Genomic DNA, 22,438 nt, shown 5'->3' with positions numbered 1-22,438 from the left:
TCAAGAGTACAATTCAGTAATTTTAATTACATTCACAATATTGTGCTACCATCACCAATATTCATTAACCCAAGCTTTTCATCAGATTTGTGCTTTTAATAGTAGTGTTTTCAAGACAATTTTCTTATAAAAGTCAGAATCTTGACTTAAAAGGCAGTACAAAAGAGAATATTAAAATGAAATGACAAATGCTTAGAGTTGTTTTCAGTAGACATTATCAATATTCCACCATAACATACCAAACAATCTATCATTAAGTAATTCATTTCATTAATACTAGCCAAAATGCCAATTTCTTAGGGAGCTCTTTGGAAGATTCTTAAAAAATATACAGAATCTATACTGTTTTGGGAATGTTTATGGAATCAAATTAAAATCAGATACTCTAAATTATGTAAAATAACAAATTAATATTATTACTCAAAAGAAAACTAGAAAAATAATTTAGTATAACAAAGTTTGCCCCAAAACTAACTTTAACTAATCCCTAAATAGGATTCATATTAAGTTCAGTCCATCGGGTTTTGTAATAAGTTGAAGAGCTTCCCTTAACACTCAAGCTAATAAATGTCAAAGAAATAGCCAGAAGATTTATAAGCAAAACCAAACCAAAGATAGAGAAGGCGGGAACTACTCTAATGAGGTAGAGTCCTCCATCCCCAGCCACCCACTAGGGTCCATTTTTTTTCTTCTATGATTTTAAGCACACATTTTCCCTCAATTGCTCTTTAACATGCATGTGACAGGCACTCCACCACCTTGGTTTTCTTCCTATGAACTACGGCCTACTGCCTTATGATCTACTTACCCTATAACTAATAAAACATCTATTACACTAAATAAGATTTACTACAGTTTAACATTAATAAAGAAGGGTAATGCTCATAAATTGTCATGGTGTAAAAATGTTCATGAACCTGTTCTTGAGTAAAAATCAAAGCAAGAAAGTTTTATCTACACTTGCCTCAATTTTCTCAACATCTTTCAATGAGAGTATCCCCATCCCATAATATTTTACTCATAATAACCATATCTACTACAACTGAGGTACGTAAATTTCACACCTTCAAAAATGTGGAATTTGTATTCCATTCTTTTTTTACTAGTGCTATTTTAATATTTTAATAACAAAAATATTTCAGATTGACAACACAAGCTATTTTGCATTATTTTAAAAAATCAGATCTCCACTAAAAACAGGTTTGCAGGGAACCAGCAAGATAGCGGTGGAGTAAGGAGCTCCTAGGAGTCAGCTCTTGCTACAGGGCAGTTAGCAAATACCCAGAGCTCTCTGAGGCTACCTGAAACACCTGTTTGGGGACTTCAAGAGGCCAGAAGAACATCCTGCAACCTCCTTGGGGGAGTGGAAGGAGGAGACTGTCCATCTGCAAAGGAGACTCGTAAGTGGAGAGCTCCACACCGCGGCAGCCAGTGCCCACCCTCCACTGGAGGTAAATACCGCCTCAGGAGCTGTTCCACGGCTGGAATTGAAAGCTCCGCTTCCCAAAAACAGGGGAGGAAGAGGTAGTTGGGCACCAACTTCAGGTAATGAGGAGTAAATTCATTGGGCTAAAGTATAATCCTGAGAACAGCTAAAGTTTGAGCCTGTCCAATTAGAAAGAGGCCAGGAGCCGCCACCTTAACTCCACGCCTGGCATGAGGGGAAGCAGAGAGGACTGAAAATCACTGTGCTGATGGGAACTGGCTTCTTTCCATCCAGGTCAGATTGCCAGCCTAGTCTAAGCCCCAGTGCCACCTACGACAGGGAGGAAGCTAGGGAACTTGTGCCAGACTCTCCAGGAAATTGCTGGCCGAGCCACGAAGGCCGGTGATTGTCCTACTCTGGTGGCACAAGCAGCCCCAGGAGCTGTTTTGTAATGGGAATTGGAAGCTTCCATTTCCCAAACACAGGGGAGGAGGAGACTATTGGCTGCTGATTCCAGCTACTGATTGGTAGACTGGGATGGCTAAGTACTAACCCAAGGAACAGCTGGGGTGTCAATCTGTCCAAGTTGAAAAGGAAAGAGGCCAGAGGCCATTTTTACTCTGCCCCCAGCCTGAAGGGAAGCCAGCCTGACCAAATATCACAGTGATGGGAGGAACTGGTTTCTTTCACCCAGATCCGCCTGCAGCCGTAGCCTAGGCGTCAATTCAGCCCTGCCTCTGGCAGAGAGGAAACTGGCTAGCCTGCATCAGCCTATCCAGGTAATGCTGGGTATTTTTGGCTGCCATAAACTGAATAATTTGAAGTCTACTGGGGCAACTGTGGTCATCTTGGATCTACACAGCATAGATTGCTGTCTATACCTGCAGCTTCATCCCTACCCCAGGCAGGGGAGAACGGGGTGTGAAGCTTCATCAGTCTCTCTGAGCAACCACAGTCCAGGCCTGCACAACTTAGATTACTCCATCAACTATGTCTCTGTCCCTACATCTGGGAAAGGAGAAAGTCGGGAGAAGCTTCATCAGTCCCTGGGGCAATAACGGCAGTTTGAGCCTCCACAGTTTACAGCACCAATTACATCCTTGGCTTCTACTGCACAACGAGCAAGGGAGAAAGGGCAGGAAGCCCTAAATTAAAGAGAAAAACTGCACCCAGAATAAATACTCTACTAAATCAGATGCCAAAACACCAACCAAAAATTACAATCCACACTAAGAAGCAGGAAGATATGGCCCAGTTAAAGGAACAAGATAAGCCTCCAGATGACATAAAGGAGTTGAAACAACTAATCATAGATGTTCAAACAAATCTCCTTAATAAATTCAATGAGATGGTCAAAGAGATTAAGGATATTAAGAAGACATTGGATGAGCACAAAGAAGAATTTGAAAGCATGCATAGAAGAACAGCAGATCTTATGGGAATGAAAGACATAATCAATGCAATTAATAAAACACTGTAATCATATAATAGGAGATTTGAGGAGGCAGAAGAAATGATTGGTGAGCTTGAAGAAATGGCCTCTGAAAGTGAACATACAAAAGAACAGATGGAAAAAGAATGGAAAAAATTGAACAAGGTCTCAGGGAACTAAACAACAGCAAGAGATGTGCAAACATACATGTCATGGGTGTCCCAGAAGGAGAAGAGAAGGAAAAAGAGGCCAAAGGAATATTTAAAGAAATAATGTTAGAAAATTTACCAACCCTATTGAAGGACATAGATAGCCCTGTCCAAGAAGCACAATGTACTCCCATCAGGAAAAATCTGAATAGACCAACTTTGAGACACGTACTAATCAGAATTTCAAATGCCAAAGAAAAGGAGAGAATTCTGAGAACAGCAAGAAAAAAGCGTGCATAATATATAAGGGATACCCAATAAGATTAAGTGCTTATTTCTCGCCAGAAACCATGGAGGCAAGAAAACAGTGGTGTGATATATTTAAGATACTATGAGAAAAACTTTCACCTGAGAATTTTATATCCAGCAAGACTGTCTTTCAAAAATGAGGGCAAGATTAGAATATTTACAGATAAACAGAAACTGAGAGAATTTCTCAGCAAGAGACAAGCTTTGCAGGAAATAATAAAGGGTATGCTAGAGCCTGAAAAGACAGGAGAGAGAAGCTTGGAAGAGAGTCTAGAAATGAAGATTATAGCAATAAAAGTAACTAAAAGTGTCAAAAGAGTGGTGAAAATAACATACGACAGATAAAACCCAAATAAAAATAAACTTAACCAAAGATGTAAAGCACTTATATTCAGTAAACTGTAACCCAATGTTAAAAGAAATCAAAAAAGTCCTAAATAACTGGAAGAGCATTCCATGCTCACGGATTGGAAGACTAAATATCATTAAGATGTCAATTCAACTCAAATTGATATACAGATTCAATGCAACCCTAATAAAAATTCCACCAGCATTTAAAAAAAAATTGAAAACACAATGATCAAATTTATTTGGAAGGGTAAGTGGTCCTGAGTAGCCAGAAACATCATAAAAGGAAAGGCAAACCCTCATCTCTGGATTTTACATCATACTACCAAGCTATAGTGGTAAAAACAGCATGGTACTGGCATAAAGACAGAAAAATAGACCAATGGAACCAAATTGATGGCTCAGAAACAGACCCTCACATGTATGGTCAGATGATTTTTGACTGGCCTGTCAGGCCCGCACAGCTCGGGCAGAACGGGTCAGTCAGCAAAGTGGTACTGAAAGAATGGGATATTCATAGCAGAGAGAAGGAAAGAGGACCTCTATCTCACACCTTATCCAAAAATTAACTCAAAAGGGATCAAAAACCTAAAAAATATCTTCAAGACCTGGTGGTAGATTTGGATTCTTAATTGAGATAAGAGAAGGACTGAGATGAACCACTGATGTTTAATGTATGTAGAATTTTTAACTAGCTTTACTGTAAAAGTGTGAAAATATATAGTGGATGGTAAAAATAGCAATAGCTACTTTATAAATAGGGATGTGGCTGAAAATGGTAGTCAAGGAATGTAAATGCCAACTGACAGAATGCTAAAGAACAATCTAGGAACCGAATAGCGCAGTAAACCAAGAGGTGAATGAAAACTGTGGTTGCTGGTACAGATGCAAGAGTGTCCTTTGTGAGCTAGAGCAAATGTATATCACTATGGCAGGGTGTTGGGAACACATGGGAAAAATACACTGGAATGACCTATGGACTGTGGTTAGCAGTGATAATATAATATTCTTGCATCTATGCCAAAGAGGTACTGTGTTGATAATGGGGCAGTATGAAAATGTGAGCCAAATGTATACGATGCACATGGTAACAAATGATATTATCTGTAACAAATGTTCCACCACTGTGTGGTGCATTGATAGAGGGGTGTTGTTTGGGAATTCTGCCCATGTGCATGACTGTTTTGTAAGCTTACAACTGTCATAAAAAATATATTTAAAAAATAATAATAGAGTGGTTTGGGGGAAAAACACACCAAATGTAAGATAAGGACTATGATTACTAATAAGATTTTGACAATATTCTTTCATAATTTGTAACATCTCACGACAATGCAAGGTGTTGGTAGAGAGTTAATATGGAACCCCTGTATGATGTTATGCATGTTTGCTTTGTAAGTTCACAACTTTTACTATACACTTAATCGTATATGTATGTTTATATATAAATGATATAACAATAATAATAATAGGGTGGGTTGGGGGAAATACTTTGGTTAGTAGTAATATTCTGACAATGCTCTTTAATCATTAGTTTAAAAGGTTTAACAACAATAAAAGGTGTTGGTGGTAGGGTGAGTTATGAGGGTCCTGTATGATGTTATATATGTTTGTTTTATAAGTTCACAATTATTACTATACACTTACATTTATGTATCTTTGTGTGTGGGTTCTATATTTCAATAAATTGAAAAAAAAAATCAATAGCATTAATTTTTTTTAAATCCATTTCCAGAACTCTCAATTATGAGCTCATTTATAGGTAGCTCCAATTGTACACAAACCTCTTGGGCAATCATTGCTAAAAAGGAATAATGTACTTCTGGATTCTAGAAATGTAAATCAAATAATCACTATAAGCAATATTTGATGAGTTAGTGATTATGTCAGAGGACTTTGTGAACCATCTAATTAAGGTATAAACATAAACCGTCATTACTTTACTGATGAAATGTCATTGTTGTTGGAGAGTATTTTGAAATCATTCCCTGTTGCAGTTTCAACAAATACCAGAAATATTTTTCCCATGTCTTTCATACATGGTAAGCCATTAATCATTTGTTACAGAACTAAATTTGATCTTCTCAGTGTTTCAATTGCCTTGCCTGTATATCTGTATTTGTCTGATTATCATTTTCCATTTCCTGGGGGAGATGTGAGGGATTGCTGTACACTATCCAACAGAGTTCCACTGCAGTGAAATTTCCTTTTGTTCCAAATGTGAAAATGAGCAAAGATTCTAATTTTTCTTTCCACTAACTCTTTTAAGAAAGAACGTTTTTTATTCTGTAAGGGAACACCTCAAATACTTACCTGTTTAAAAAAAAAAAAAAAAAAAAACACAAAAATTGCATTTATTCATATCAAAATTAGTTTTAAAATATTCATTAAACAAAAAAAGTCCAGGTCATCTAAGATTTCTGATAACACTGTAAAATCCAGGTCCATTTGGGATATATGGAACCAAAAAAAATTAAGGTAAGCTCCAAAAGCACCAAATTCATAGACCTGTGCACTAAAAAGTGTGTATTTCCTATATAAATTTAAAACTAAATAAATAATTAAAAATAAATGTATGGTATAAATATTATATAAATGTCAATTCTGGAAAATTTTGTAATAAAATTATTATTTTAGAGAAAATCAATAACAGCAATATAATAAATAATTATGAGAGTTTCAGAAAATGGGAAATAACAGCACTCTTAAGAAGAACACTGCCTTGGGCTTAAAGAGCTAAGGAGGAAAGCAAAAGGGATGAGTGCCCAACCAAAAAGTTGATTCCCAAAAGAGGAGCAAAAGAGTTGAGCTTCAATGCTTCACTGTTACTTTGGTAATGCTACTTTTTAATATTTCTCTGAAATTCCTGATTTCACTAATTTTAAGTTATAGTATCTCCTGAGCAAGAACCAGTGTAATTTTGCTTTTTAATCTGGCTTGAAATTAGATATAACCACATCTTCTTGGAGCACAAAGGGATTAGAGTCAAAAGTAAGACGATCCCTGCAGAAGGAGACATTCTAACCTTTGAAAGCAAACTTTGTTGAGTTCTTAGGACTCAAACAGCATCAAACAACCAGAGGTTAAGAGACAAAGAAATGAATGAGGCTGGTTTAGATGGAAACTTCAATTTCATTTTTATAAAATTTGGAGTAGAAATATAATGTTACAATTAGCAGGGTACCAAAGATATGTAAGAATCTTAGTTAATTTATTAGTATTTTAAATTAGCGCTTAAAAAGTACTTAAATTTTCCAACTTATATTTTATGCTTAATAATCAGAAGGAAGTAAATTAAGCACCAAAACAGGTTACTCTTACATTTTAGAATACTAATGGGATTTTTATCTATAAAGTGAGGAAGTTAGATGGATGACAGGTAATGATAAGAACCTAAGTTTTAAATTTTTGACTTTCATTCTACTGTCTTATTAGGTACATCAAAGTCATTGAATTACTTGTACTCTGACATTACCCAGAGGACAGTGCCTGAGTGCAACATGTCTACCAAACCTTTCTACTTGAAATTAGAGTCAGTAAAGACACATTATCTTCGGTATTTGAGAATTAAATTTCAACAAAGCTAAAGTGGTGGCAACAAAAATGATTTTATATTCAAAGATCTAAGCCTCCCTCATAAATATGTGATAAAAATGGAAAGAGAATAACGAGAAAGTTTACTGTGTTTACACAATGTGCCATGTATTTGACTAGGAGCTTTTCCCATGATACAATAATTCATGTTCATAACAATCCAGCAAGTTAGGTATTAATATCTGTATATAGCTACATCTGATATAGATGAGGTACAGACAGGATGAACAGTTTCTTATGCTCAAACGGCTAGTGTATAATCAAATTTGAAAAGCTGTTTATCTAGCTTTTCTCATACAGTAGCAACTGTAAATGCAACTATATTAAGGAACTTTGTACTACTTAAACACTAATAAAAGTAATGCTTAGTACCCTTACATAACTTATAAAAAGAAATTTACGAACATCATATCTATTGCCTAAAGACTAACTAGGAAGCATTACCAATCACATGATAAACTAGTAAAATTTGTACTAGTTCATATTTTTATTCAGATAGAAGGTTGTAAACAAGAAATCCACTGGAACTAAAAAGCAATAGTAATATCATTATACCATCATCTATCAAAATACATGCCCTGGGGCAAAAACACATATTATGATTCAATATTATGACAGATAAAAAGTCTTAAAAATTATTTGCTTGTTCAAATCAAACATCAGGTATAGTTCACAATAATTTTTTTACTAGTAAAAGAAATCATTAGAATATAGCTTCCTCTTACCTTATGAAATAATCATTTCGAATCAGTAAAAGATGCTGAAGAATAGAAATAAAATATCCCTCTGCTCTAGTTTCCTTAACTGTGTTCCATACCATGTTGTAAACATCACATGCTTCAGTAAATTGATTAAGGAATATGTGGATTTATTTATACTCAACAGTAACAGCTGCAAAATGATATAGAATCTGCTCCAAAAGGCAACAAAAGATTACTCTGTCTAACCATAAAATAGGCATCATGTTATGTTCAACATGAGATAAAACATAGGTAGTAAGGATTAGGGTAGGGAGGAAACTGTGGAAATGATGACTTGATTTGATACTTCTGGTTCCCTCTCTGCTGTCAACTCCAATCAACCTCTCCCGAACAAGAAACTACTGTGTGGCAGGTTGTAGACAGCTGGCTGTGAACACTATGTTGGGTTGTGTCAGTGCCCTGACCAAGAGAGCTGGTACCAGGCTTTATTTACCATGGAAGGTAGGAACCTGTTGGATCTCAGAGAAAGCACAGACATCTGTAGACACAGAGAGTTAATATGAGGTCCACAAGAGTATGCACCCCGCACAGGGAAGGCACTAGCAAGTAGGTTGAGAACACTTGACTCCTGACGCTGGAAAGAGAACAGGGTGGGGGCCAAACAAAAAGAAAAAAAAAGGAAAAAAAAAGAACAGGAAGAGATTGCATGCATACAAAGATGAAACATCCCTAACAGAATCTATTTGTGCATTTACATATATGAGCATTTTAAACACATTAAACAAATAAGAAATACTTATATAAATATTCATCTGCTTGATAAAGGTTTGATTTCATATTGTTCATAGAGAATGGCTTCAGAAGTTTTACTTTGTTAGGGGATGGAGGTCAGTTCTTTGATTTTAGCAGTTATTTTACACATTTGACTAAACTTTAGAACAAAAGGATATTCGAATTCAGCTCTAATATCTTCAAGGCGATGAGAGAACTCAATAAAATCTTCTTCCTTATGTTCATCAAAGACTTTGAGTTGGATATCCAGGCCATCATTCTTAATATGTTTTAAATTCTAAAGATACCAAGTAGAAATTTTGATGAACAATTTTCTTTTTAATTATACAAAAAAAAAAAGAAAACTACAAAGTAAAGGTATTCTTTGAAATAATGAACCAAACATTCAACATATTTATAGTACTCAAACATTTAAAGTGTTAAGTAACACCCATATACTTATCTATATTTCAGAAATGGATTTTTATACTCAAGTCTTTTATACTCAAGCCTACTCCAACAGATAAATTATTCTTGAAGGTAAATTATCTAAATTTCCCCCTACTCAAGTACTCTTCTAATTTAAATATTAATAAGGAGACTGCAGGGCACTTACTGGCAATATTTCTTTCAATCCACAACGCATAAATTCATTTCTGATGTGAAGCCTTAAGTCCAAATCATCAGGAGATGTAACAAGGGCATTGATGAGCTGCATACAAGCCACCTATAGAAGATTACACAGTAAGACTCAAACTTGGTTTCCAACATTAAAGAAATAGTAACAAACGGAAACATAAAGGTTTTACTCAAAGTATTATCAAAAATCTTCCCTCGCAAAGAGTCTATTAAAACAACAATTTGTAAGTAAAACATGTAAGTCAATAATAAATTATGGGAGAAATATAGTTGCAGTAGAATTTTCTATTTTTCATTTATTTGGGTTTTTTTAACATAGAGAAGAGGTGAAGAAACATTAGCCATTGGTACCACTCCACAAAAAATTCTACTCTAATCAAAAGTTAAGTTCTTGTCAAAAAAAATATCATTTACATCATAAATGGACATATGTTAGCTGAAAAACTAGAATCTTTATTGGATGGATAATAATTTCCAGAGACAGGGTTACAAAATATCTTTCCATTCATTAAGAGACACCCAAAGCCCCAACAACTTTGAGGTCAACAAGTGCCCTTTATGTGGTTTTAACCAAAAATGATATTATAAACACTACAGATCAACCTAATAACTTATAGATGTTAATTTATCAGGTGATAATTCTCACATGTTGGCAAAATTCAAAATTACAGGATGTTCTGCTTATTAAGAATCCATAAATAAATAATAAAATTAACTAAATCCTTTAGTATATAACTTTAGTAATGAAAATGAAAAATCATAAATATTTTCAGTTCATGTTTAACACTTCAACTTTCAACCTCCTCTGTTTTTTTATCCCTGACTAAAATATATCTTTCACATAATACAAAATCCATATAATGGAAGAAAATGAGATTCTCTTTAGAAAAGCAAGGTGTTCTTTGTTGTTGTTGATGTTGCTATTTTTTCAAGTCAACATTATCCCAAAGTCTAGAAAAAACTACCAAACCTCTCTCTGATCAATATGTTTAACCTCATGCTGTTACCTAAATTGTCCTTTCCTCATCCCTTAAGGCAAGGTTTATATGAATTTAAAATATTGGTTTTAGATTAAGACAACAACAGGGGTCTCAGTTCCTGCTGGTTGAAATATATAGTAATCATTGTATTTGATATCTAAGCACTAAAATCTGACCAGCATACCTCTACTGTCAAAACTTAAGATTGTTTACAGTGGGGTTGGAGAAAAGAGCCAAAAGAAACAGAGGGAAAAGGAAAATATACTTAAAAAAAAAAAAAAGGAACCTTAAAATAGATTCTACCTTTTCAGTTCAGAGTCACTGAGCTATTTCAGTTTATGTCAAAAGCTTTCTTTCCATTCCCTTGCCAGTCATTAGCCAGTACCCACAAACTTTTTTTTTAACAATACCACATAATTTTAAAATATCTTAAAGAGGATATAAATTATGCTTCTCTACATCCAAAGAAACTCAATCAGTCTCAGTTATCTGGTTTTCAGAAAGATGCAAATTACAAACAACTCAAAAAGCAACAAAAATAAGACCACTCCTTCAAAAAGAGTTGTTACCAAAAATCTCACCTAACGGAAGCAAATATATGGAGACAATAATATCATGGCATTGAGAAGAAAGGGAAAAGAGTATCTAAATTATTTACAGGAAACATTTCATAGAAGCAATTGTCCATAGGAGGAAAAGTAGGAAATCAATTGAAGTTGAAATAATAAATTTAAGTTAAATCTATAAAATCCCTTCCCAATTCTAGTAGTAATTATCCATTATTAGGATCTACAACAACTCTTGGATGAATTTATATCATGTAAATATATGCCTATGAATACAAGCATGCACCAAAACATATAACAATGTTTTCTTACATTATAAAATTCTATAATCAAGGCACAAACCAAAGAGTTCCTTCCAGTTTTTTTAAACACATACTGAAATATATAGATCTGTGGTATCATATGATCTCACACTAATATATAACACACCAGTGGAAATGTGCCAGTCTGGGATCTAGGCCATAACAATCAATTTCTAGACACTGTGAATGGCTCAGGAACTATAAAAGTAAACATGTTGCCTGCTCACATGAAGACAAAGAGGTAGAAGAAAAATAAAAGTATAATGCACAAGTTATACAGTTAAGGTAGTATGGGAATATGGAGACAGTAAATGAGAATAGGGATAGCAGGATAACTGTAAGGATTCTTAAGGATAAAGAAAAAGGCAGCCTGATGAAGAAATGGACAAGGATGTTCTAAGCAGAGGAATTAATATGTTCAAAGACATGGACTCTTTCACTGAATAAGAAGTAATTCAGATTTCCCAAGTATTTAGTTGGGATGAGAAGGGAAGAGGTAGTGCAGGGGAAGGAGGCAACAGAGACGAGGCTGGACAAGACGACAGAGACCAAATAAGTCACAGCCTTGGGAGCCCAGTCACAAAGATCAGATTCAACTGGAAATAGTGAAATCATCAAATATTTTACGCAAAGGAGGGGCAATAATGGAGATAATAGATACAAGTTAGGAAGCTACTATAGCAGTGACTTGGGTGAGCAATATGAGGGATTAAACAACATTTGAAATATAAAGAATAACTGGTAGAATTTGATGGCTGGATGGAAATGGGGATGAAGGAATATAAAGGAGTTTACAAGAGGCCTCCCATTTTTGTTGTCCAACTAGATATGAGGTGGTACCATTAACATAAAATCCAAGAAGAGAAACAGGTTATATAAGAGAATAGGATAAACTTGACTTAAAATTTCGAGATTGAAATGTATATTAGGAATATTCATTCATTCATTCATAATGAGTACCTACCTTGTGTCAGCTGGAGATATTAACAGAAACTCAAGAAATGAGAGTGAGGCACTCCTCATAAAGAGAGTAATTACCATATTTTGTCTTATGTTCCAAAAACGTAGCATATGATTTCCATCAATTCACATATGCCAAAATAATTGTCTCAATGACAGAACAAAAGCTACCTCCCTCTGGACTTGATGGTAAGAAAAAAATCTTCAGTCGTCCTTGAAGCTTCTTAAGTTAAGTAATAGATTCTGGCACTTGCATCTTTGAATATCTGCCTTTCTTTTTCCTAGATCACATATTTCATTTCCTGAAAACCTATTTAGGGGTACCCACTATGTACTAGACATTGCTCTAGGTGCTAGAGAGAGATAGTGTAGTAAAAAGGAGACAGAAATACCTGTGCAAGAAAAGAGAGGCCTGAACATTAACTCCAAAGTTTTTGGCCTGGGCAGTTAGAAGGATTAACCCCACCGTTGATTGTAATGTAAAAGTATGCGGGGGAAAAAGGCTTGGAGAAATGCTCAGGAGTTCAGTTTTGGTGGTATTACATTAGAAATATCAATTAGTCATCCAAATGGAAAAAGGAGAGAAGGCAGTTGGACATAGGAGACTCCAGTTCCAGAAGGACATTTTAAGAAGTGATGAGTGCAGAGAGAGAAAAGAGGAAGTCCAAGAACTGATTGGGACATTTCAATGATGTAGATTGGAGAAATTAGTAACAGAAAAGTAAAAAAGTCATCAGTGAGGTATAAGAAATTCAAGGAGATTGTGGTAGTCTGGAAGAAAGTTCTCAACAGGAAGAGAGTGATAATCGTGTCAAAGGTCACTAATAGGTCAAAAAAGATAAGGACTAAACATTTGCCTCAGAATTTGCCAGTGAAACAGTGGTTATTTTAAAGAGTAGTTTCTACAGAGAAACGAAGTTGCTGCTCCAAGTGGAAAAATCCTTACTTTCTCACAGGATATGCAATAAGGAAACAAAAAGCTCTATATTAAAAAATATTCTCCTCCTTGATCCAAACACAACTTAACACTTTAGAAATACTGCTTTTTAACCTATGGTTAAACAAGTCTATCTCTGAGTGATAGATCATGCCATCAACTCCAATATTTTGGAAAGCAAATACTGAGTCAACTTTGTTATTCTTGTGTCAATTCTCAAAAAGGGTCTTACATGAGAAAATGTATTTTTTACATAACATCTTGCTGAGGCAGTATGTGTGTATGTGGGTATCTCCACTACGATTTAGGATAGTTCAGGATATCCTCAAGGACAGCAGCAGATTAAAAGTTTAGCACAAGGACTAAGACCAGCAAAGCCATGGAGCCAAATTCCGGCAAAATAGCTCTGGAACAACTAAAAGGTAATTACAAATAATGGGAGAAACATCAGCAAGTTCGTAAAATATGAAGGCAAAAACATAAAAGGAGACAACTAAATAAACTATAAACAGAAATCTCAAAGATATTCAACATGAGGGGATAGAGATGGTCAAAGGGAAGCTCAACGAACTGGGCAAATGATTGACAGAAAAATCATTAGAAGTGGACAGAAAGTGTTAATGGTAAGACAGGAAAATACCGTTCTAGGAAACGTAGCATTCTCCTCTTGAAAATAAAGTGAAACAGCTTCTTCATATGTGAATATAAATTTCCTCTAGTACACAGTTTACTGCCTATCTATATAATATATATATATATATATATATATATATATAAGAAAAAACACATTATGGCATTTTTATCCTTGGATTTCTGACCCTTCGGTAGATAAGTTTAAGCACAAAATTCAAGATCTATTACATTAGCAGGTACAATGCCAAAGCCCCATCCATAAAGCCCACCTTTTTCAGAGACCACAAAAGCAAATGTTTTCTATAGAATTGTGCTGAAGGAATTTAAAAGGTAGTCTAACAAACAGCAAAAAGCAAATAATATTTAGAAAGTCCACTCTTGGGTCAACATGTTCATCCTGGAGATAAGGAGATGTTTCTACAAGTAAAATGGTAGCTGAACTACATTGTAAAATATTCAGTTTGAGCAGCTAAATCCAGATTGGAAGCAAGTACCAGTAAAGTACTTAAATAAAAACTCTTTCAGAATCTGTGAATAATTATTATCAGGATCTGGAAGACACAGATCAGGCTACTATTCACCTTCCCTATCCCAGAGTAGAAATCATCATCTCTGAACAATCAAAGTTCACATTTATCAAGTTAAAATTAGCATATGATGCTTACAAAGAAATATTTCACCTCTAGTGCAAATAAAGAAAATCCAAAGATTTAAAAATTTCATATATAATACAAGAATTCATAATAAAAAACAAACTACATTATGTAGACAATTATGGAAATACTAAAGCATATGATCAGACATAAAGTTCTAGAATCTTATTTATACTTCCAATTGAATGTTCTTTAAATGACAGATATAGAAAAGGAACAAGTCAAAGCTTGAGGTAACTACACACATCGAACACAGATTCAAATAAATAAATGCAGGACTCAAGAGACTATCATTTACATGAACAGGAATAATGAAAAATAAACTTGGATTATTTTAATATTTATTCAGACACACATCCCTAAAATATAATTAAGTTCTTCTATGTCCTCCCAAGCACTTTGTTTAAACTTCTAGTATTATACCTTTCGTCTGAAACATTTGCTAGCTTTAATTTCCAGAGTATAAGCTTCTTAAGGCCAGGAATGTATTTCTTCCATCTTTTTATTTTTATCTAACATAGGCAAGGACACAGGAATCACTGAATAATTAACTGAGTGAAGGATAAGTTAATTACAAAACTTTGTAGTTATCTTTGAGGCTTAAGTTTATTTTTCTGGAGGTCCATTATTGCATAAGTAAAGAAATATATTATGCAGACTCAAAAAATTGGCAATAAATTCTAAACACAATGTTAACCATTAGTTATACTAAGACATACTCCATATGACAATATTGGTTCATATTAGAATAATATTTTATTGTTTTTCTTCAGTGTCTATTAGCTTAATACTATATTATTTACTGATCCATTTTAATAAATGTTTAACATTTTAATTGATCCATATTAATATATTAATACTACTGAAGCAAACTTCAATAAAAGTCATAGTAAAATCAGATAGGAATTAAAACAAATTGTTTCCACATCTTTCTGGGATTCCCCAACAATGGTCCAAAAAATAAATTCTATTCTACACCTGTATTCTTCATTTGGCCCTTCATTAAATGTAAGATCAATTTATTTAAGATTGAAAATAACTTTAGTTAATAATTTTTTTTAAGAGGGAGGAAATAGTTAAAACACAAAGAAATAGTAAATCAAGATGTGAACATTATGTAGAAAACTTTTATTTGGTTCTGGACAAAATTAAACTTGGATAAATTTTGAACATTTATGGGGTGGAAGAACAAAAACAACCAGAAGCAAATGAACTTGGCTAAATCCAGAAAGGCATTTTAATCTCCAATTCATATCAGTTCAACTACCCAATGTCATATTTGTCTGATTATTGCCCCAAAACAAATTTCAAAGTATAGTGATTATAATTGGATTAGTGTGGATTTTCCTACTCTGTTTTATATAATAAAATTAAACTACTTATATAATAGAGATAAATTCTGGATCTTTAAAAGATAAAATAAAAAGACACTGTTTTTGAACTTTGAGACAGAAAAAAACAAGGCCCAATCAAATTTTCAAAGATTTATTCTGTAAAAGAACTGAATGAAATCCATTCCTCAGAGATTATTCTGAAGCAAATTTTTTCAAAGAAAATGATGAGATTTTTTTAAAATTTAAGAAAAAGGTTAACTGTCTTTGTCGGAGCCATGAGAATACACCTTTCAATCTTCAGCTGCAGGAAGCTTAAATTACCAACAGTTGCAGCTACTGCTCTCTGGAACCCATCACAATGTCTGAACAGAAACCACACTTCTCATGGGCCCCACTTGGACAATGCCTGAACACAGAAATAATACTGAAGCAGACCTCTTCCTGGGACATATAGGAGTGTGGCTTGAGAATTCCCCAACAGCCCTATGAGCTCTTGTGGCAGCCTCAGAGGCTTCCATTCATCCTTCCTTACTTCCTTCCCTCCTTCACCTGGGATATGATCTGCATTACAGTCTGATGGCTATCCCAGCCTCCCCATGTATCCTCACAGGCATTTTCCCCTAGTCCTATGCTCGTCCAACTTCTTCCTTCGCAGAGGACCCAAATTAACACAGCCTTATTTCACAAAACAAGTTTCAGTAAGAGTATCATTTTTAAATTGTTTTATTTATAAATATAACTGAAACTTCAATTCATCAACTTCAGCAAATATACTATTTCTAAAATATTTAACAGAACATTTTAATTTTTTCTTCTTATTCTCCTTAAGTGACTAGACTCTGAACTAGATGTTACCATGATATCCTTCTTAAAACCAGACGCATGCCAGACACCTGGATATGTTTGAAACACACTTTTTTGCTCTAGTAACATTTCCAAAGAAACCAAAAGTTTGGACTACATTATTGACTTCTGCTTCTTGGGGGAAAAAATCTATCATAGGAATTCTGGAAGGACATTTCCAGCTGCCTACCACTCCAATCCACTGTTTCATTAAGATTATCAATGCAGCTTAAAAAGTCTAAAGAGAGCATTGGCTATATATTTCAAAAGTGGGTAAGGAAATTACGAGACTTGAGTTACTATTTTTACTATTACTTAGGAAAAACGATAGGTCTACAGAAACACACCAAGAACCCATCTAACTATTAGTATACTAAATTAAATTGTTAGTATACTAAATTAAATTGTTAGAAACCTGGAGACAGTTAAATCAAAAGATTTAAATAGATTTTAAGTGATCAAGCTCAGAAACTAAAAATGCTATCAGTTCACACATCAAAAAAACAAAGACAAAAAACAATAATTTTGTTCCTTTGAAATGAGCTTCCGCATCTCTTGCCCTTGGTTCATGGTGGCCTTCCTGCAGAACAAGTTCTCCTATCCCCTGGATTAAGCAACTTTGGAAAATATGCTTTCCCTTCAGTCACTAACTAATGCAGGACAAAGACTTGTACATGTGAACCAAAATTAATGAGGGCTTCACTCAATTCAGTCTATATCCAAGGTACAATATACGTGTAAGACCAACACTAGGAGCATCAGACTGAAGGAAAAGAAGTCAAGAGGTCTGCTCTCTAATGCAAGACAATTCTACAATGGTACCTCACATTTCTACTTATATTGCAAGTAGATGGACTAATGGCCTCTGCTCTGGACAATCTTGTCAAGAATGTTTGTATAGTAAACAACCTTGGAAGACAGAGACAGTGGCTCACTCCAGAATGAAGGGGAGGCATGCTTCATGACCACTACAGTAAAGTTAATGTCTCCCTCTGGAACAAAAGGCAAGTAAACTTACAGCCCATTATAAAAGGTTTGGATTTTCCTAGCTCAAGGTTCCTCTCCTATAGCACAACTTGCCATCTCCCGCCAAAACTATGCTTTGTCAACATCCTTGCATGTTTGCCTCACCCCCATTCCCATAGGAGTAGCTCAGTCACTCTGAGTTGGGTGAATCCCACCCAGCTAGTGGCAGGAAAAAAAGGATAGGTTGGAAACTCTAAGATCTACCAGACACTAGGAGGCCATGTTGAAAGCATGTCAACCTGTAACCCTCCCTACCCCAATAAAAAAAGGTTTCAATTTGGGAACCACAACCACAACAATTACTTTCTGTCTAGGATTACCACCTGTACCTCCAGGAGTAAAAATCTAGTTTGTAAGACAGACATTAACTTGCCCTCCTCTCAGAAACACTGTGACTTGCATGTTAGAGGTAATAAGAGACGTTCAAGTAGTTAAGAAACATGACCAGTACATTATGTGACCTCCTAGGTAGGGAGATCTCTCAAATTTAAGGCTACCTTTGGTTACTCTGAGGGACTTCATGGAGGGATAACTAACTACTCTTGCATACCCTGTAGGCAGTTCCCCCTGCCATGAGAGTCACCCAATTAGAAACGGTAGCAAGAAATTTGTCCTAACTTCTTCTGAAGTGATCAATGACAGTACGTACATCAGCTCTGGGAGGCATTGAGGTCACCTTCAACTCATTGGTCAGGGTGATTATAGGTAAAAGAATTGACCTGAATTTTCTCTTTGATGAACAAGGTGAAGTCTGTGCAATAACTAACACATCCTGCTGTATATGAACTAATACTTCATGCCAAGTGACCAGGAAAACTAAAGGAGAAAGCCATTTAACATTCTAAGGTAGACTCTGATGGTTTATGGAATTTGTTCAACTGACTGGATCTGAGAACTTGAGGGCATGGCTGAGGTCAAGCCTACAGGTCAGCCTCCCCCTGCTTCTTGGAGTCTTGTTGACAGTAGTGTTAATATTACATAAGACAAATTGAACAGATTAGATAACAGCTTCTATCAATCAAATGAATCAGAGTAATTTCTGTCCCTGAAATAAAGTTGTATTTCCTAAATTCAGGATTCCTCTCTTGAAACCCACCCACAACAACATGCCCTTTTCACATCACTCTGTAGAACTGGAACTCAGGGAACTGGTAAAAGAAAATGCTGATACTCAGCTACTGCTAATGCTGTAGATGATAAAGTCCTTTGTCTCTGACTAGACGGCCATGTCTTCTGCTACCAACCATCAAACTGTGGCAGGCTAACATGTTACCTCATGATCTCAGACCAATGCCATTGACATTCTGGACACTCCCCAGACAAGAGGCCAAAGGGACTGGATCAGGAACACGGCATAGGATAGAGAAGGCACAACATGAGGTCAATGAAGACCTGAAGACATATGCACAAAAAGAAAGCCAAATATCCACCCCAAATACTAGGGTTCTCATCCTTTGATTCCCTTCCTGACAAAAATTGACCTCAATCCAATCACAGTCCTATAACTAATATCAAGAGTTTTAACAAACTTAAAATCTAGATAATGCTTTCAATACCCTGAGTATGGTCCAAGCAAGAGAAGACAGAAGAGATACATAAAAAGAAAAAGCAAAACAAAAGAGGAGAGAAAATGAAAATAACAGATAAAATAAAAGTGTGGCAGACTTTGAGATTGACTGACCCTCCCTATCCCAACCCTCCTCTACAAAGGAAGAGGTATGAGAGGCACTCATACATATAAAGACTGGATCTTGTGAGGGAGGATTTGTTTCTAATAGGGCAACTATGGCAGAAGTTCTACTGTCTGTCCATAGTGTCTAGGTGCTGGCCAGAGGACTGTGTGGGGAGTGGTGTTTCCATCAGAACATTTTGTGGTGTGATATGCTGTCTCTTCTGTATTACTTTTGGCTATATACTATTCATACATAGTTCCCTGGCTGGCCAGATTCTGTAAAATAACCACTACTCTTTCCTGCTTAAATTATCTACAATGGATAATGTTGCAGCTGAAAAATTCTATCTGATCCATTTGAGAAGAAAAAAGAAAGTGCTGCACATTTATGTTAAGTCTTTCCTGATACAAAGATTCTCTAAGGCCTGAAAATAACTTTATTTCAGGCACACAGTTTTTCACTTTCTCATTATATCAAATGGGGGGAGGGGATAAAGTAGGCTATATTATATCATAATCAGAGGCAGTCAAATTATCTTTGTTATTATGACCAGAATACCTAACAGTCCTCCTTAAAAAGTACTTTCTTATAAAAATGACAGGTACCTCTCACCCAGTATCCCCCAATGGTAACATGTTGCATAATTATAGTGCAATACCAAAACCAGGAAATTTAAATTGGAACAATTCATAGAGCTTATTCAGATTTTATCTGTTTTAGCCGTGTTCACTTGTGTGTGTGATATGTACAGTTCTATACAATTTTATCATGTGCATAGATTAAGGTAACCATAGTCACAATCAAGGTACAGAACTGTTCCATCACACAAGACTCCTTCCTGCTAGTCATTTCTAGGAACACTCAATGCCTTCCAAGCCTCCATCCCAAACCTTTGGCAACCACCAACCTGTTCTTTACCTCTACAGTTTGGTTATTTCAATAGTGTTATATAAATGGATCATACAGTATAAACCTTTGGGAATTGGCCTTTTTCTACACAGGATAATTTTGTGGAGATTCATCCAAATTGTTGAATATATCAGTAGTTCATTTTTTTTTTATTGTTTAGTGTTCTATGGTATGAAGGACTTTTGGGTCGAGTTTGGGACATTTACCAATAAAGCTGCTATATAGATTTGTGCATAGGTTTTTGGGTGAACATGAGTTTTCATTTTTCTGAGATTAATGTCCCAAAGTATAAATGCTGAGCTTCACGGTAAAAGAGCAATTTTAATATCAACATTAGAAATGTTTCTGAAGAAAGGAAGATCACCTTTAATATCCACTTTCCATTAACTTTGATTTTCCAATTTAACAAAATTGGTTTTTATCGCAAGCATTTACTGAACATGTGCACTAATAGGCAAAGTATTTTAAACACATTATCCTATGTAATCCCTGCATCAACAATCAGCATATAATATTATCCCCAATCCACAACAGAGGAAACTGAGGCATAACAGAGATTCAAGAACTAGTCCATAGTCACAAAGCTGGGATATGCTGAACCTAGGACCTAAATCTAAGAATGGTTAACTCAGAAATCCATCTCTTTAATCACAAAAAGAAGCTATGTCCCACTCAATGTGTTTAGTTAGAAAAAAAAAGTGTATGTTAGTACAAAAAAAGTCTTCATTTAGTGGATAGAATATACATGTGATTATTGTATTTCATAAATGGAATTTTTTTTAATTGGGCATGATTTCTAATTCAATATACTACTCAAATAAAATTAATCTAATAACCTACTAGTATTCACACAAATATTACATACGAAAAAGTTAGAATTAATAATAGAAGAAAATTCAAATAAAGTAATTGTTCAACTTTTCCTTACAAAGTTTCCTTTAGATTTACTCTTTGTTAGTCTTGTGAATAGGAAGCCTGGGGCCAGATGAAAAAGAAATTGGTAAAAGCAAAAGATGACAACAGACCAACCAGTCACAGGAAAAATAAGAAACAGAGAAGAAAAAGAATAGAAAAGGGACGGAGAGAAGGAAGGGAGGGCATAGGGGAGAAAGGATAGACAAAAGTAGAGGGATAATGGACAACTACCATACCAAGGAACCAAGAGACTCTACAACTGCAAGCAAAACAGCCCCATCCACTGGCCCTATGGGATTACAGCTCATCTCAATTAGAGGTCGAGTGGACATCACCATCCCAGAATCCTCAGGTCTGAGGAATTAACTATGGCCAAAAGTAGACTTACTTCCTGAGAGCCTCCACACTGCTCAAATGTGGCCACTCTTTGAGCCAAACACAGCATGTAAATGCATTACCTTTCCCCCAGCATGGGACAAGACTCCCAGGGATGAGCCTCCCTGGTGCCAAGGGATTAATACCAATCACTAGCTGGTGATGCAACTAGAAAGAAACCTTCAATAAAAGGGTCAACTCAGACCAGCAGAATATCTCAGCCTACATGTAGGATAATGTGCTAAAAACTGCTTTTTGACCTTGAATAAAAGGGGAAAATGGCAAAGACAAAGGAGTTTATATGGCTAAGAGTTTTCGGAAAAAAGTCAGGAGGTCATCAGAGGGGTTGTGCTTACACACGCCTCAGCAGGCCCCCAGAAAAAGCCAAAGTAGTTACAACCCTAGATACTAGTTCTCCTGAAGGCTACGGAGACCCACAGAGTATATAGTCATGGCAGATGGATTTGCAGTTCTGTGCCATGTCAGAGGGCCCTACTTTGAAATTTGTGCTTCTGGATGTGATGGAGTTGGACTCAGATGTGACCTTTCTACACATGTGTCTTCTGTCACTTTTACTGAACCTGTGATTGGCGCTAGGGATGGTGTATACTCAGGGGACTTGAATCTCTGGACTGCCCATATGTCAGTTGGGCCCTCAGCCCAGCAGAGCTACAATTCCTACTCTCTGGTTCATTGGACTTACCCAGGTCAGCTAACAGGGAGGTGAAGATAAGTCCCCTCTTAATCTAAAGGTAGAGTGGACATCACCATCCCAGGATCCAAAGAATGGAGGAATAAAATATGGATTAGACTTACTGATATTCTACATAAAACTATTGTGGCTAGTAATAGAGGAAATTGTAGCACTGAGGTGGAGAAAGTGGCCACAGTAGTTGCTGAGGGCAAGGAAAGGGAAGAAGAGATGTGATGTGGGGGTATTTTTGGACTTTGAGTTGTCCTGAA

The 22,438-nt window shown here is 35.6% G+C and overlaps 1 protein-coding gene across 1 annotated transcript in view; it reads right to left on the bottom strand.

The window, feature by feature from the left end:
• Positions 1-22,438, bottom strand: part of DIAPH3 (diaphanous related formin 3) — a 564,743-nt gene that overhangs the window by 360,876 nt on the left and 181,429 nt on the right. The window contains exons 10-12 of the mRNA XM_058276598.1: positions 9,347-9,457; positions 8,910-9,028; positions 7,984-8,100 (exon numbers count right to left, since the gene is read on the bottom strand). Of these exons, the coding sequence (XP_058132581.1) occupies positions 7,984-8,100; positions 8,910-9,028; positions 9,347-9,457 (347 nt within the window). The remainder of the gene's footprint in view (positions 1-7,983; positions 8,101-8,909; positions 9,029-9,346; positions 9,458-22,438) is intronic.

This window comes from Dasypus novemcinctus, chromosome 15 (genome assembly GCF_030445035.2).
Source record: "Dasypus novemcinctus isolate mDasNov1 chromosome 15, mDasNov1.1.hap2, whole genome shotgun sequence".
NCBI lineage: Eukaryota > Metazoa > Chordata > Mammalia > Cingulata > Dasypodidae > Dasypus > Dasypus novemcinctus.
Note: the sequence above shows the minus strand (reverse complement) of the source record. Positions and strands in the feature narration are given on the sequence as shown.